This window comes from Phocoena sinus, chromosome 8 (genome assembly GCF_008692025.1).
Source record: "Phocoena sinus isolate mPhoSin1 chromosome 8, mPhoSin1.pri, whole genome shotgun sequence".
Taxonomy (NCBI): domain Eukaryota; kingdom Metazoa; phylum Chordata; class Mammalia; order Artiodactyla; family Phocoenidae; genus Phocoena; species Phocoena sinus.
The window spans coordinates 20,567,948-20,586,775 of NC_045770.1; the positions used below are offsets into that span (position 1 = coordinate 20,567,948).

The following is an 18,828-nucleotide window of genomic DNA, read 5'->3' on the forward strand; positions in this document are numbered from 1 at the left end:
AAAGCCTAGATAAAGGTGATGACTGTGGAAACAGAAGGGTTTAATTTCAAGTTATTCTTCAAGAACACAGAGTATAACTTGCTGGCCACCTAAATACAAAACTAAGAAAAAAAAAAGGAACACAATGCCCTCCCGCACAGAGGAGGCACTAAAGGTATATTTGTAAAGAGTAATTCCAACATTATAAACATGAACATTAAATCTTAATATATAGTTCTTAATACATAGTTGAATATTGTTTCTGTGGTTCTGTTTCATCTAAAACAGACTGAAGACATTTTGGCTCAGAATTCACTTAAAACATTATACATATTTTTCATTACTTGATTAATGTTCCATGGACTGCATCTTCCCACTTCTATTTTACTGTCTTCATGCGCTCCCCCTTAGAAACTCACTGGCTTTGCCTGTAACTACTTGAATCTACAGTTTACTCTGTCTTATCTTCCATATTTACTCTAGCTATTTTACATGAAAAATCCCCAAATTATGCTTCAATTTATATAAAACAATGTGATCCAAACCTTTATCATCAATGGTCTTAGCAAGAAGTAGCAACTCAGAATATTCTATTTTCATAGAAATGACACCTAACAAATAATAGCCATTTCTATCTAGTTTACTCATAAAACTACAGCCCGAAGCTTTAAAAAATATTCCAATGGGGCTTCCCTGGTGGCGCAGTGGTTGAGAGTCCGCCTGCTGATGCAAGGGACGCGGGTTCGTGCCCCAGTCTGGGAAGATCCCACTTGCCGCGGAGCGGCTGGGCCTGTGAGCCATGGCCGCTGGGCCTGCGCATCCGGAGCCTGTGCTCTGCAACGGGAGAGGCCACAACAGTGAGAGGCCCACATACCGCAAAAAACAAACAAAATCCTTCCCTTGACCTCAACTACCTTCCCATTTTTTTTTCTCCCTTTTTGAAATGGAAATCCTTTTAAGAGTTTTCTGTTTGGCTCTCTCCATTTTCCTCTCTCATCTGCTCTTCAATGTAGCTTTGGCTCACTCACTCCACCAAAACAGATACAATGGTCAATTGTCATTCTTTTTGTTTCTTGACTATCAGTAGCATCTGACATAGATGTTCACTCTATCCTCCTGAGAACACTTTCTTCATTTGGTTTCCAAGACACTGCATTCTCTAGGTTTTCTTCTCTGTCTTCTTTGCTAGTTCTTTCTATTTTCCTGAGGTTTTAATGTTTGAGTGCCTTGGGGATCAGACATTGGTCTCTTTCCTAATCATATTCTCTACTTGGGTGGTCTCCATCTCTCAAGAAATCCTACTGATTCTACTCATTCAAAACATACCATGAGTGACCACCTGGCACCATGTACACTACTGCTACCCTGGCCTGAGCCATAATCATCTCTCACTTGGGACTACTGGTCTCCTACCTGGTCTCCCTGTTTCCATCCTTGCTCACTACAATCTATTCTCAACACAGCAGCCAGTGATGCTTTTAAAATGTTAGCTTAGATACAATCACTTCTTTGCTCAAGCATCTCTCTAATGGTTCCCTAATTTTATTCAAGGTAAGAGCCAAAGTCCTTACATGGTCTACAAAGCCCCCAAATCTGCCCCACTCCTGCCTCCCATTTACTTTTCTGACCTCGTCTGACCTTTCTACTATTCCTCCTTGCTAGCTCTTGCTCTTCCCTCTTGCTTGCTTCTCTCCACCTACACTGGACTTCCTGCTATTCCTTGAACACACCAACCACACTGCTGCCTCAGGGGCTTTGCATTTATTCTTCCCTCTCCTTGGGCCACCCTCTCTTCCCCATATCTATATGGCTGTGTTTTCTAGTCTGTTCAAATGTCAGCGAGGCCTTCCCTGACCACTCTATTTCATACTGCAATCAACTCTCCCACTCCACATGCCCCCTTCCTTGCTTTATTTCTATAGCATGTACCACCATCGAGTGCACTATACAGTTTACTTATTTTGCATATTGTCTCTCTCCCCACACTGAAAGGCAAGGTTCCTGAGAAAAGGAATTTTTGTCTGTTTTCTTCATTGTGGTACTCTTCCCACATAGAACAGTGTGGGACATATAGTCAGCTTTCAATAAAGATTTCTTGAAAGACAATTAATATGGTGTAGCCAGCATTGCAAACCAGATCTTTTTGGCTTCAAAGCCCACACCATTCTATTAAAACTTCAGCTAAGAAGCTTCTAGTTGAATCAAATAGCTAAAGAATTTAAATAACTTGAAGACATAGAAATAGCAACTATCCAAAATGAAATACAGACAGAAAGAGGAATTTTCAAAATTGGAATCAGTGAGCAGTGGGAGGATTTCAAACAGCCTAATATATGTGCAATTGGAGTCTTTGACAAAGAGACCAGCAAAATAATGGCTGAAAATTTTCTGAATCTGATGGAAACTTAACATTCACAGATTCAAGGAGCTCAATGAACATCAACCATAAGAATCATGAAGAAAACCACACAAAGGCACATCATAATCAAACTGTTAAAACCAGTGGTAAACAAAATCCTGAAAGCAGCCAGAGGGAAAAAAGGCACATTATATACAGAAGAATAAAGGAAAAGGATGACAGCAGCTTTCTTGCCAGAAATAATGCAAATGAGAAGACAGTGGAGCAATATCTTTAAAGCACTGAAAGGAAAAAAGTCAACCTAGAATTACATACCCAGTACGAGTATCATTTAAAAATAGACAAAATAAGGATTATTTTAGACATACAAGAGCTGAAAGATTTCATCGCCAACAGACCTGCACTGCAAGAAATGCTAAATAAAGTCCTTCAGGCAGAAGAAAAATGATGTCAGATAAAAATATGTATCCATATAAAGGAATGAAGATGAAAACATGCATCTACATACAGAGATGTGGCAATGGTAACTCCACTAGTAAATGTATAAGATTTTTTAAAATATTGAAATCTCTTTAAAACATAATTCACTTTTTAAACAAAATTAATGACACTGTATTTTGTGTTTTATAAAATAGGCATAAATAAAATGTATGACAAAGAAATAACGGTGAGGAAGGGTTAAACAGAAGTATATTATTGCCAGGTTCTTACACTCTGCGTGAAGTGGTAAATATTACTTGAAGGTGGACTGTAAGTTAAAGACTTGTACATGAATGTTCATAGCAATTCATGTGTAACAGCCCCAAACTGAAACCAACCCAAATGTCTATCCATACATGAATGGATAAGCAACTTGGGGTATATTTACAAAATTGGATACTACTTACAATAAAATGAAACGATATGTTATTACGTGCAACAAAATGGATGAATCATAAAATAATTAAACTGAGAAAAAGAAGCCAAAGAAAGGGTATAGACTATATAAGCACCTTTATATAATAAAACTGTAGAAGACATAAACTAATCTATAGTGACAGAAAACAAATCAGTGCTTGCCTGGTGGTGAGGTGGGGCAAGAAAGATTACAAAGGGTCACAAAGAAACTTCTGTGGTGGTGGTCTGTTTCACACATCTGTGTGTGAAAACTTATTAAATTGTACACGTTGTATGTGCGCAATCTACTGTATGTGAATTCTTCAATAAAGCCGTTTAAAAAACAATTTCGGACTAAATTTAGGTTAAAAAACAAAATGTTTAGACTACCTACAGTGTTCTTGCTCCATAAAGTAAAAATAAAATAGATGAAAGCTAAAACCAATAAAATAGTTATAATTTTTTAAGGGTTAGAATGGATCATAGAAACCAATTAATCAAATATTTTTTTATTAGAGACAAAGGAACTGAATCCCAGAGAGGTTTAGAGACTTCCCAGAGGTCTTATAGCTAAAGTTAACAGCTTACTAAACTATAAGATCCACAATAGCAGGGACTATGTTATTTAGGTCACCACTGTATCCCCTACACCTAGTACAATGTCTGAGACACAGTACAAGCTCAATAAATATCTGACTATCTTTACCCTGGAAAGAAAGGTAAAAAGGAAGATAAATGAAAGAAAATCTCCTTTGCAATATGACTGAAAGTTTCCCCCTATCTTTGATTCTCCAATCTCTTTAACACAGATGAAAGAATTAAGCAATAGCTTTAATATCATAAATACAAGAGACTAAATTATATTCCATATTTTTAGCTTACTGGATATTTTATTATGTTCTAATGCTTAAAAATTTCTAATTCATGTTAGCAACTTTTAAACAAGCAGGAGAATTAATAGAAGATACTCTATTCATAAAGCTTACTGACATTTTCAAATTTAGAAAAAAATGGAAAGAAATGTGCTTACCAAAAATTTCTCCATTTTTGGCATATTCCGTCACAAGGTACAACATGCTTTTGGTCTCCATTACCTATTGATAAATAATTCCACATTAGTCTCACAGGAAAAGATTGCAACATTCTATGGAGTTACCTAAATTAAAACTACTAATAAAAGTATCAAGTTATGAATAATTCAGAGGCTGGTGAGGTTTACAAGACTGACAATATCCTTCTGCTAATATTTTTGTGAAAAATCTAGACCCTTCATCTTCCAAATGTGGTCCACAGACCAGAAGCAGGAGCAGCGGCACTGCCCAGGCTTCTGTTAGAAATGAAAAATCTCAGATCCCATGCCAGACCTACTGACAAAGAATTTTCATTTTAACAAAATCTTCAGGTGACTATAATGCACATTCATGTTTGAAAAATACTAATATAGGTAACAGGAATTTTGAAGATCAACTTTTTACCTCCTCACTGACTTTTCTAGCTGTGTTATATGGTAGAGCTTATAAAATAGAGCTTAGGTAATCTGGCCTGTAACCTAGCTAATCTGGCACAATGTGGTAGTCCTCCTACTATACTTTCATATTTTTACAAAGTACTGTTATTTTAAAACATTGTTCAAAAGCTTCTTCATAGCTCCACTGCTATACACTTTTATTTAAATTAGTTTTTCTAAATTCAGAAAGGAACATACATACTGGCACATGCTAACAATGTAATATTTAAGTGCTATCTACTGAAAGGCTAAAAACTAATTTTGCTCTAACATTTAAGTTTAGGACTATTCCTAAAACAGGTCTGAAAACTAAGAGCTACCTACAATTTGGGTCTAAACAACTCCAACAGTAAGTTAATGTAACTGATTATTGGAGTTCATATAAAGACAGAATTATCATGTGAATCGTGGTAGTTTTTTGGTTTATTTGTTTTGTTTTTTAATTGAAGTATAGTTGAAGAATCATGGTAGTTTTAACGTCAGTTTGAGTTATGGGTCATCAGACTTCTAAGGATGTGATTAGTTTCTTATAAGTATCCTCTTTAGGGAAAAAAAAGAAGCCTAAGGGGAGAAACACTCTGACATAACTTTGCTCTAAGAGGCCCTCTGCAGTTTTAGGAACTGTTTTGAGTGGCACACCATAGTCTCTCATTCTCAACTAACAGTAATGCTCTCCAATGGTCTCCACATGGTTTACATTATAAATCTCTATTGATAAAGTCATTTAGCCAAATATATACATGTATGTATGTATAGAGGTAAATGTATATATACACATACATGTATATATGAATATATACACACAGAGACACAAATTACATACTTGTGCCATTTTATAAATATATACATTATAAGAGGCACACAAGAAGATAAATATAAAAGTTAAATAGAAGTTCTAATATTTTCTTATTATACTCCAAGGGATACTTGTGCTAACCAATTTGAGTGCACTAGCTAGTGCACTAGTGTGCTAGCACTAGCTCTCTGAGGAAAAAAAAAAGAGCCTGACTTGTAAGCCAATTTCTGTGGTGTAAAAATACTCCTACCATCGCCGATTTTGAGCTATTGACACTAACATGGTGTTAACTGGCTCACAAAAGTTCTGAATATTTAACAACCAGCTCTCACAAGCAAGTACAGGCTGAGCCCAGCACACCAGTAGGTACACACATCATACTTTAGAGATCAAAGTCATAGACTAGCATACTGTAACATTTTAGCTTAAAAACAGTTTTCCAATATAAAAATTCTAAATATTAATGAATAGAAATATAAAAAAGGGTTTTGTATTACATTATCATTCTTAAATATAAATTACTCTTCAAAAATCTGAGAAAAATCTTACTTTTACAAAAACATGGCTTGGGCTTCCCTGGTGGTGCAGTGGTTAAGAATCCACCTGCCAATGCAGGGGATACGGGTTTGAGCCCTGGTCTGGGAAGATCCCACATGCTGTGGAGCAACTAAAGCCGTGCGCCACAACTACTGAGCCTGTGCTCTAGAGCCCGCAAGCCACAACTACTGAGCCTGTGTGCTACAACTACTGAAGCCTGTGCACCTAGAGCCCATGCTCCGCAACAAGAGAAGCCACCACAATGAGAAGCCTGCGAACTGCAATGAAGAGTTGTTCCCACTCACCACAGCTAGAGAAAGCCCACGCACAGCAGTGAAGACCCAACACAGCCAAAAATAAAATAAATTTTAAAAAACAACAACAAAAAAACGTGGCTTTACACTTGAAAGAGGTGCAGCTTATTTTAACAAAAACTGTATCTTAATAAAGTTAATTAAAAAAAAAACTTATTTACTTTATCTGATAAAAGAACCCCCCAAAAATAAACATTTGGCTCTAGGTATTATAAAGTATGCCACTAAGTAATATACTATTTTAGCCTTTGTATTTCATAAAACATAAACAATATATTTTTTAAGTAAGCAAAACTGCCATATCCTCATTAATGGTACCACCACCAAAACCCAGCAGGTTTAAGCATGTTATCATAAGCGCACAACTACAAACTTGGCAATCAAATAACTTACAGTCTGAGAGACAACTTAAAATTAAGCTGCTAGTAGTTTTTTATTTCTTAATTTTTAATTTAAATATAGAAAAATGGATGTATTCAGATGAATAAAAGCATATAGTTATCTTTTTATAGACTGAAAAAACTAACATAAAAGAGAAAAATGATGATGTAAAATAGAGTATTGAATGTAAAAAGCATGGAGAGGTGTAAAGCTAAGTCATACCTGATAAAGTTTGATTATGTGAGGGTGGTCTAACATTTTCATTATTTGTACTTCTCGGTAGATTTTCTCAAGGTTCACTGCATCCAGCTGAGACTTATCTATTATTTTTATCGCCACCTGCATCCCAGACACAAATAAATACAATTAGTATACAATGGTTAACATCTCCAGTTAAAAATCTTTTTAAAAAATGACATCTAACGCAGACCTACTGGAGAATGGACTTGAGGATATGGGGAGGGGGAAGGGTGAGTTTTGACAGGGCGAGAGAGAGTCATGGACATATACACACTAACAAACGTAGTAAGGTAGATAGCTGGGGGGAAGCAGCCGCAAGGCACAGGGATATTAGCTCAGTGCTTTGTGACAGCCTGGAGGGGTGGGATGGGGAGAGTGGGAGGGAGGGAGACGCAAGAGGGAAGACATATGGGAACATATGTATATGTATAGCTGATTCACTTTGTTATAAAGCAGAAACTAACACACCATTGTAAAGCAATTATACCTCAATAAAGATGTTTTAAAAAAAAAATGACATCTAAGACTTCGCCTGTAGGTCCCTGTGACGATGATAACTAGCTTAAATTCAATGCTCATTCATTCATCATTCAACAAGTATTTCTTAAACATCTACCATGTATAAGGCACTGTGGCAGATTGTTCGGGAGTGTCTTTAATGTGCTATGAAGAATAACCCTGCAAAGTTACTTGAATAAAACATACTTCTCTTTCAGTACAACTATAACTCCTTATTCCATTTAAAAACCGAAAAAATAAAATCTCAGCAGTTTCAATTAGTTATCATCCCACTGCAAAGTACCTATAAACAAATGATCAGCCAAGTAAAAGATAGTTTCTTTTATATTGAAATACAATTGTTCTAGAAAAGCAAGTGATAGGTTCCAAAGCATAGAGATATACCTTTCTGGAAAAAAACTAAGTGTAAATAATTAAAACTCATCTACATGAAAAGATACCAATTGGATTAAATTTTGTTTTAAAAATCAAGTGCAAAAACTCAAATGTTAGTAATCACACTAAATTTTTACTTCCTTAAAGGAACGTGATTTCAAAAAATGTGGCCTCTTCCTGTAATAACTAGATAGGAACCCAAACCACTCAAGTTAACAATTTGAAGGAAATGCATCTGAAGGTGAATAACTAGGTAGTCAGAAATCAACAATCGTGTACTTTCTTCATGGAACCAAAAAGAACTAATTTTTTTAAATTAGTATTTGGCATTTGGTTAGGAAATAAGCTATTCTGACTCAGATAAAACTTTCAGAAAATTGGGAACTACCCAAACTTTAACAAGTTCTGAAAAAACTCTGAAATGTACTTCACATTCTACCCAAAAGCATTCTGAACATAATTCGGTCTTATGTTGTTGTTTCAGGGTAATTTTTTATATCAATTATTGTATGTGGTATAATAGTTCAATACTCCTAAAAGGTAACCAAGAAAATAGGACTCAACCTGTCAACTCACTTAATTCCCTTAGGCTCCTGTTAATACATTTTTTTCTTCTTTCATTACAGTTGCCCTGTCCTCCTGTTATCTCTTAAAGTTCTACAGTAAGGTTTACTTCTTACCTTTCTCTATTTCTATTTTGCTGTCCATAGCTTGTTTCCTAATTTGAATTAATTGTAACTCATAGAAGAACTCAAGCTTCCCAAGGGAAATAAGATTACTAAACATGACAAGTAAAATTAAATTTATTGCCTAAGAAGAAAGGGGGTAGCTCCTTCTCCAGGCAGTAAAGTTTGCAGGTTTTGTGATAGCTATTTTCATTATGTTTGGTGGTATTTTATTTATTCCCATATCAAAATATTCTAGAAAGTAAAAAGTGCTAAACTTTGACTGCTAGAGGAGTGACTGATTAATATTGTACTTGCTAGTAGGAACATTATTGAACCACCTCAAACCAATACATGTAAGATGACCGCCCTGCCCAACTACAGTATGATAGAATACAGGATTATCAGTTATTTTGGGTAACTTTGGGTAAAAGCTGCCAGATAAAAAGATAAGTGTATATTTTAATTTCCTCAACGTTCCTTAGGAAGGTAACATGGAGTTTCATAGACATGCATATTTTGAAGAAAATTTCTTGCCCTACAATTTCTGGAGTGCATCTACATACCAGTAGTCCCTCCCCAACAAAAAGCTTTTATAATGAAGTGGGTCACAATTATCTAATAAACAGAAAAAAAAAATAAATAGAAAGGAATCATGGTTTAAAAAATCTCAGCATGGTTATTGTCATTAAGAAAATTTTTTATTATATATATCTTGAGCACCATATTTAATGTTAAAGAAAAAGTTTAAATACTAAATACCAATTAAAGTGAGGTATTACCAAGAGATTTCTCCTCTTTGATACTCTTTTGGAATCTGGGCCTCAAATAATGAAAAAGTGAAAAATATATGTTACCTAATTAAATTTTATTAAGTTATAAACATCATTATTTAACTTTTCTCAGCCAAAAAATTCTCTAACGACAAAATATAATTCTCTCCTCAATTTTATCTTGGGTCACAGACTGTATGTATGTGGACCACAAGGCTATATATTTACATCTTCACACTGTTACCCCTTGTTTGTAAGGCTGCTTTCAGAGGATTATGAAAAAGTAGATTGTGCGTTAGCATGCTCCTTGTAATAGTCAGGGCTAGTCTAACTGCTATAACAAGTAGACCCCAAAACGTACACTGATTTGAACACAACGGAAGTTTATTTTTCATGCAGCAAAACTGGGCGGGTAAAGAAGTTAGCAGGTAGCCCTCTTCCATGCAGGCATACGATGTATACAAGGAGTCTTTATTACCTTTAAAGGGTTAAATAAAGGTGGTAAAGGGTAAAGGATAGACAGTCTTGGGAATTCCCAGGTGGTCCAGTGGCTAGGACTCTGTGCTTTCACTGCAGGGCGCCCAGGTTCAATCCCTGGTCGGGGAACTAAGATCCCACAAGCCACACAGCTCATGGCCAAAGAAAAAAAGGACAGACAACCCTGAAGGTTGTCCCCATTCCAGTCAGACAGAAGGAGAAAAAAGCTTGGAGGAGCCCTCCTGAGAGGTTTTTATGGGCCAGTCCTGGAAGTGGCACACCATAGTTAAAACTTAGTCATATGACCATACCTAAATGTAAGGGAGGCCAAGAAACATTTGAGCTGTAGGTCCAGGAAGAAGAGGAAAGAGTGGATTTTTGGTGATCAGCTAGTCATCTCTGCTATTCTCTTCCAGGTAATGTCTTAACAATGGGACTCTTTACCAAGTACTTCCCAGAAATATGATGATGACTTTCACAATTGTACAGCACTTTTTAATTTAACATGATACTTTCATATATTTTATCTCATTTATATCTCAATTTTTTGAAGTAAATGGAACAAGCAGTACACTCATAAGTTGATGAAACTGAGGTTCAAAAGATGTTACATAATCTACAAGGTTCTAAAGCTCAAGTGAATTAATGGGAAAAAACCCACAGGCCTTCAAACTTCAAGTTCCATCTTTTCACTCTTCAACGGGCCTATTATTCACACATTTACTGAGCACCTGTTGTATGCCCGGAATTATGTCCAGGATACAAAAATGAACAATATATGATTCCTACCTTCAAGGAACTTAATAGGTCCGTGAGAACACATTTTGGAAAACAAATTTAATGAACAACAAAAATCTGCATTGGGGGATTTTCCCAATGTTGTATGAAATTCTGAATTTACAAAGAGCTGTGCTCCACTAGTTCATTTTAAAGATAACTATGGGGCTTACCCTGGTGGCGCAGTGGTTGAGAGTCCACCTGCCGATGCAGGGGACACGGGTTCGTGCTCCAGTCTGGGAAGATCCCACATGCCGCGCAGCGGCTGGGCCCATGAGCCACGGCTGCTGAGCCTGCGCATCCGGAGCCTGTGCTCCGCAGCGGGAGAGGCCACAACAGTGAAAGTCCCGCGTACCGCAAAACACACACACACACACACACACACACACACACAAAAGATAACTATGAACTTAGACTTCTGGGAACTTCCTCTCTGCATCCCTTCTCTACTTAGTTCTGAACATAGTACCAAGGACAAAATCTCATGGTTACAACAAAGTCAAGCAAGGGACTCCAAATCAAAGGATTCATTTTTGGTGTTGCTCATCTAAATTATTCAACTCTCTAATTCCCAATTATGCATACAATATCTTAAAAAAACCTTCAATGAATTTATATGGTGATAAAAAATTAATATTTCTTCTGCTAGGACACAAAAGGAAGGTTTCCTATACAACTTTGGAGAGCGTATTGGATAAACTAGGATAATTACTATCAAACTAAATCCCATGTAAAGTAGCAACACTGGATATTCAACCTCATAAATAGGAAAATGTATATATACCTAATATAATGTTATATGTCAATTATATCTCAAAAATACTTTTTCAAATTATATTCATAAAGATGAAAAAACACCCTTGTGAGCTAAAATTCAATGAGATGGCCATTTTTATATACTGTTAGTAGGAATATAAAATAGGTTATAATTTTTCTGGAAGGTGATTTGGCAATCTTTTGCAAGAACCTTAAAAATCATCCATCCCATTTAGCCTAAGGCTTCTATTTCTGAGCATTTATTTGTAGAAAATAATCTGAAATGATGATGAAGATTTGTGTGTAAATATATTCAAGAGTATTGCTTATAATATAAAAAATAGAAACAATAATTGGGAAATAAGTACATGATTTATGGTAGGTTTATATTATGATCGTTACACAGCTATTAAAATAGTTCCTTTTAATAATATGGAGAAATGACGAGACTAAAATATTAAATTAAAAAATCAGGATATCATTGCAGTCTCAACACAAGGTATATATAGAAAAAGACCAATAAAAACTAGATATAAATATGACAAAAATGTTATTGGTGGGTGAAAAAAAATCATGAATTATTTTATTTTCCTGATTTACTTTTCAGTGCAATTTTTCTTCAATGAGCATGAACTACTTTTTTAATAAGAAAAAAAAAGTGAAATGAAGTTATATTTATTATATATGCTAACTTCTCCATCTGTGAAACATTATTTTCCTTTTATTATTTCTCTAAGTTCTCTAAAAGATGGTTATATTGTTTAATACGATTTAAATATTAATTATGAAGACTATATACATAGAAATGTTTCCAACAATGTTAAGTAAAAAAAAAAAGTAAAAGTAACAACTATGTAAAACACAAATTTGCAAGGAAGACAAAGAATTAAATGTAAGAGCAGAAATGAAATAGTGTTAAGCTGATGGATAAAAGGGATTTTTTCAAGTTTCAAAATGTAATTTAATGGTACACTTTTTGATACTTTTAGAAACAATTATTTCACTTCTCATAAAAGAAATATTAATCTCATGCACTTAAAGAAACCACACACAAAACTGGCTTTGGGGGACTTCATAAGGAAGTTACACAATAAGAGCTATCCTTCTAATAAAAAATCAGAAGGGATTAACGTATGTTTGCTGTCTCAGGTAATATGTGGTTCAGTGTTATTTACTACTAATACACTAATTCTACACTGTCCTTCTGAAGTACCAAGTAGCAAAATCCTTACCATATAATTAGACCTCTGAAATTAAAAAAGTGAACGCACTTTTCAAGCTTATACATTAAATCACAGGTAGAATCAGAACATACCAGCCTATTGTTTGATTGAATAGTGATTGTGATTGAGTGGTCTACAATGAAAGGGTTTCTGAAAGCAGTAAAGTCAGTAATAAAACTGACATGGAGTTCTCCAGTTACCCTTTAAGAATAAATAAATTAAACTTTTTTCCAGTTTAAAATTTGACTTTTAAAATGTAAGAATTTATACAATAAAATAAATCCTCATTAAAATTTAATCTGACTTTTATAATGGTGTGTAAGGAAAAGAGATTGGAGGGAAGGTAAATGTCACTACACTTTTAGATCCATAAAAATTGAACAGAGAATTTTTAAGGCTATAAAAGAAGTGATTAAAAATAATCTATCTTAGGGCTTCCCTGGTGGCGCAGTGGTTGAGAGTCTGCCTGCCGATGCAGGGGACACGGGTTCGTGCCCTGGTCCAGGAAGATCCCACATGCCACGGAGCGGCTGGGCCCGTGAGCCATGGCCGCTGAGCCTGCGCGTCCGGAGCCTGTGCTCCACAATGGGAGAGGCAACAACAGTGAGGGGCCCGCGTACCGCAAAAACAAACAAAAAATAATCTATCTTAAAAAGTACTTAAATAAATCAACAAAAAGACAACTCAATTAAAAAAATTGGCCAAAAGACAAAAAGCAATTCACAAAAGAAATGTAAACAGTCATCTTATAAAACTGTAATCAAAGAAATGCAAATTCAAATAAAAATATTGTTTTTCCCTATCAAACTGGGAAAGATTTAAAAATTATGTATTCTTCCTGACAAAAATTATTAGGTACTCCTTTTTTGGAGGTAATTTGGTATCTCATGCCATCAGATATGGATGTAAGGACATACTCCCTGACCCAAGAATTCCACTGCTATGGGATTACCCTGAGGAAATAATCAGATGCACAAAGATGTATATACAGGAATGTGCTCTGAAATATTATTTTAGAAAGAGAAACGGCAAGAGAGAGAAATAATCTAAATGTTCAATAACAGGAAATTGATTAAATGAAATACAGAGAGTCATATGCAAGGATATTATTTAACCATGCTTTAGACATTATTTTTTTAAATGGGAAAATGTTAATAACAGATTTAGTAAAAAACACAGATTATATGTATGGATGACATCAGTTTTATTATATATATATATATTAAATATATGTGAATAGCTAAGAGTATATGAACTAAATATTAACAGTGGTTGTCTCTTGGTCTGGATGGTGGAATTAAAATAGGAATGTTTATTTTCTTCTTCAAGTTTTTCAACAATGTCTACAAAGAACATACATATCTTTTGTAATTGGGGGAAAAACACATAAATACTATGTTTACTTTAAAGAAGAAAAAACAAATTTTCAGTTTAATTCATCCAAGATTCCCATGTTAACCTGTTTAAAGTATTTTTTAAATGCTTTTTAAAATGAAAAGTTTCTGATGAAATTCCCAAATGTAACCATCTTTCACGCTTCCAATAAACTCAAACTGGATATATGGGCTGCTTCTCTTTGAAGGGTGAGAAGGCATTCTCCACAAATGTCCTGTATAAAGGAACTTTTACATAAATGACATATTTTAAAAATATGGAGGTGGAAAGTAGAAGAGGTATTAGGTACACTAAAGAGGAAAGAAAGATATCTTAATGAATTTCTGGAATCCATTTGGCTCCAAGGAAATGAATCTGCCATCAGTAGTGGGCCATAAATCAAATAACATCATGTGAATCCAGGAATCGAGGCCAGTTTCAGTTATTTCCAAATAAATGGTTTCTTAATTGCCTGATGACTGGGACAGAATTTCCCAGTGGAATTAAAAGCAGAATGCATGAAACTCTGTTAAGCATTTCTACAGAATATAAAAATTTATACAACTCTTATTTTGCATGTTTGTCTTCCCCTCCTCCCAAAGCACAGATCATTCTGAACAATATGTAGCAGAATAAACTTGACAAATTTTACTTGTCTGGAGTGCCAAGAAACTAAAGAACAATTTCTAGTAAAGCATATATGTTCCATGAAAAATCTAATTTTTATTTCAACACACAGTTAAAGATCATACATAGGCCTAGATACAAACATTACTGGTTAACTTATTTGGTAACAATTCCTCCTGTTGCATGTAGTACAGCTGCTTCTTGACATCTGGAATATTTTACAGAACAAGAGTAACACCAAGACTACAGAGAGGAGTCTTAAAATTTTAAAGCAAAATATAAAATTCAAATGTATTAAAAAATTGAGTTCTCTTCCTCAAGAAATACCATAATCAGGGTGTAATATGCCCTTCTTTTGTTTCTACCTTTGCTCTAAAAATGCAATTTTGTACTTAACTATTTGGAAAGCTTTAAAAATGCTTACATTTTAAGGTAGTAGTTTACGAATTATGCCTAAATATAAAAGCGCCCAAATGCACACAGAATGATTTTCAGTGAAAAAAGCAGTTTTTGAAAGTCCCTTGCTATGCTTTATATTCCAGATTTTCTTAATTATAAGTAATACCTACATGCCATTTTAATAAAATAATTTTCAGAATCTGTGTGAAATATCTTTAAGATTCCATGGACCACACATTCATATGCTCTTTAGCCAAGCAACACAAGAGGTATGGTATTGAGGAAAACTCAATTATCACAGAAAAGGTGTGAAAATAACTAATGATGGTTATCTCTGGGTGGTGATATTATAGTTAATTCTTTTCATTTATCTTCACTTTTAAAAATGTTCAATAATAAACATGATAGATTTGATAATAAAAATACACTATTTCTTTAATGTAAAAACAATACCTTCTTACTTGGTAATTTCCCTTCCAGGAATTTACCTCCAATCTCTCCCCCTAAAATAAGTGAAAGTGCAGATACAGAGTTATATACATAAAAATTATTCGCTGCAAATTATTTATTGTAAGTGAAAACTTGAAACTGCATAATGTTAAATAAGAAAATTGTTAAGTAAAATAGGATTCATCTACAAGGTAGAACATTATGCAGCTATTAAAAATGTTTAATAAAGTTATATATAATAAGCAAAATGTTTAGGCTATAATGATAAGTGGAAAAAGAAGATACAATTTATATAAGTGTATCTACCATGTGATCTCATCTATGGGGGAAAAAAAAGCATTAAAAAAAAAAGAAAGACTGGAGGGAAATGTACCATAATGTTAAGAATGATTTATTTCCACTGAGGGAGGAATTACACATGTACTTTTTTGTGCACTATATTCTTCTTGATATTTTCTACAGCAAGATTATGTTTCTTTTATAGAGACAAAAAAGTTTAAGGGCACAAATGACTTTTCTTAAATTTTACTTAACAGACAAAAAAACAACAACAAAAAACTAGTCATATGCTTAGTTAGAGGGAAAAAGTTCTTTACTAGTGCAGTATTAATAAAATACACTTCTCAAGGACACTCACAGCATAGCAAACTAGCAACCACTACTGCCTAAAATAGTTTAACAGTCTAAATGCTACTATTCTTTTTCCATTATGTTAATTTTATAAAATTAGCTACTCTAATTCATAAATCACAAACCAATACTACAAAGCTTTTATGAAGTATTATATTAAGAAGCCGGATTCTACTATCACCTGCCTTCCCTTTTGTGTGTAAAATTTACACAGAGATTTAACATGAGAACACTGCTTCAGATGATGATGTAATTATATTTCTTAAACAATGTTAAGCTATTTGATAGATTATACCAAAATGAAGATCTCCTTTGTCTACTGATTTTTTTTTCCACCTAAAAGGCAGTATTGGATCTCCCAAGCTCTGTGAAAATACATCATTTTTGAGTGATACAGAACAAGAGACGGAGAACCAATTAAAAATAAAAGGGTCCAACTGTTCATCACTTAGCTGCTCAAACTGAACCCTAAAATTTGCCTGGAGTTCAAACTTGGGAAAAAAGACCCTTACATTTTATTTTATTTATTTTTTGCGGTACGCGGGCCTCTCACCGCTGTGGCCTCTCCCGTTGCGGAGCACAGGCTCCGGACGCGCAGGCTCGGCGGCCATGGCTCACGGGCCCAGCCGCTCCGTGGCATGTGGGATCTTCCCGGATCGGGGCACGAACCCATGTCCCCTGCATCGGCAGGCGGACTCTCAACCACTGCGCCACCAGGGAAGCCCAAGACCCTTACATTTTAAAACACACAAACTAATATTGATGTCAGTGCATACTATATTGAAGAAATTTTTCTAAGCAGTAAGTATAATCATATTTTATTGATATTGTTCTTTATGCCATATTAATTGTTCTCACTATAATTACTGTATGTTCAGCAATGAGAACCTCAAATAATGTTAAACAACACTTTAAAGTTTCCACTATCCATCTTACTTATAGTATTTGAGGTAGTTGTTGTATTTATTAAAGATACAAATATTTACCCAGTGAATAAAAATAAAAAATACTGCTTTAAATCCTCATTAACAAATAGCAAACTACAGTAAGAAACAATTGTGTCTGTGCTAAACAATTCTTAACGAAAATTACCACAAAAGTTGACAGAGCAACTTTATAAAACTTGACATGTACAGGAACTTTTCTCTTCATTAATGCCTTGCTATCTCCCTCACCCCTCTCATCTTTAATATCTCCAGTTACACTAAATTACCACAACATACCCACCCATCTTAAATTCACACTATTTCTTTTTAAATGTTAATAACACTTTCTTTAGAAAAGCAACGATAGATGGGTTCTACGGACTAGAAATTTAGCTTTTACTTTAAATCATTTTACACAAATAAACTACGCACACAATTCAGGATCTGAGTGCTCTTTCATGATCTGACCTGTGCCTTCAATTACAAATGCGTTGATCTCACTGATAGCCAAACCATGATACTACTCCACACTGCCCCCTAGCCCTACAAAATATATCAGTTTAAAAGTTACGGTTTGAAAGGACAACCTCAAGAAAAAGTGTCAGTCACTTATCAGCCCCCCTAAAGCAGTTCTTAAATAGATACTATATTACCTAAATTTGACCTAATAAGTAACAGCTGACAATTAAATCTTTCAATTAATACTGATAAGAGCTGATGAGAAAAAAATGTTATGTGCTGATGGGTTTGGAATTCAACCACCTAACAATCTAGTTCAAAAGTTCTGTAGAAGTCCTTTGTGAAATTTGTTTGATTTTTACAGTCATTAAGCAAGGACCCATATAAAAATACACATTACAAATGCCTTCTTTTCATGTAATTAAAGGACAAATAGCATGGCACTGGGCCATCGTTCTTTGGAGGAATGGAATTAACTTCTTTCTTCGTTTTTAAAAATGCTGGTATCAGATTAAGTAATCTCACTATAGTCACATTATTTATCAATACAAACTTAACCTAAATTTCTAACTCTGGTAAATTTGTGAGAGGAAAATTTGTGATTTTGGTCCTGATGCTAAAAACATAAGCCGGATTTCGGCTGCTTCCGGATAAGCAGGGGAGGGCAAAAAGTGAGGATGACACAATGACATATGCCCCTTCTTTTTGGAAATGAAATTCTTCACATTAAGCAAAACTTCTAAGAACAACAGCTACAAAAATCCCTCTAGTTTTCAAATGTCCTTTACCTTACACAGCCATTCTGAAAAAGAATTCTACGTTCATATCCAAACCCTGGTACATTTCGCACTAATAAGGGGAAACACTGAATAGGATGAAAACTGGAAGAAAGAAAAAAACTGAAAAAGGGTGAAACTCCAGAACAACTACAATGAGGCACAGCAGAGTACGTCAAAAACACAAGGTTTTATTCTAAAGAACGGTTTTGTTTCTACCGTTTTTCTAAAGTATTTAATTTGCACGTCTTAAAATAGAGACCCTGAGAAGAGCAGCTCGAAGCGGTGAAAGGAAGGGGGGGCGGGTTAGGTAAGAACAGAGACTTGCGAGAAAATATGTGCGGTGCATTAGAATGTGCAATGGAGGGGGGGATGCTAGCTTCACCGTCAGGAAGCAGTCGAGGGCTTTATGAGTAGAGAGGCAGAATATGCTGCGGCTTAAGGAACGCGTACTCACAGCCAGAATGCACACCTGGTAAAGGGATAACCTAGGATAAGAAAGACCAACCCACCAACTGTGCAAATGCAGAGATGACCATTTTAACCAGCTCTATTGTCTGGAGTAATAGGTGGAAATGCCTCAGGCACGAGATCAAACTAGCCTGACACTAAGTCAGAGATACTGTCTGGCAA

General features: G+C 34.9%; 1 protein-coding gene across 5 annotated transcripts in view; it reads right to left on the reverse strand.

Moving 5' to 3' along the window:
* The window catches only part of SIK2 (salt inducible kinase 2), a 131,399-nt gene that overhangs the window by 111,753 nt on the left and 818 nt on the right, over nucleotides 1-18,828 (reverse strand). For all 5 annotated transcript variants that reach the window (XR_004350957.1, XM_032638913.1, XM_032638909.1 and 2 more), the window contains exons 2-3: nucleotides 6,972-7,088; nucleotides 4,245-4,308 (exon numbers count right to left, since the gene is read on the reverse strand). Coding sequence is in view for 4 of the 5 variants with exons in the window: in XM_032638913.1 (XP_032494804.1) it covers nucleotides 4,245-4,308; nucleotides 6,972-7,088 (181 nt within the window). In the remaining variant the exon portion in view is untranslated. The remainder of the gene's footprint in view (nucleotides 1-4,244; nucleotides 4,309-6,971; nucleotides 7,089-18,828) is intronic.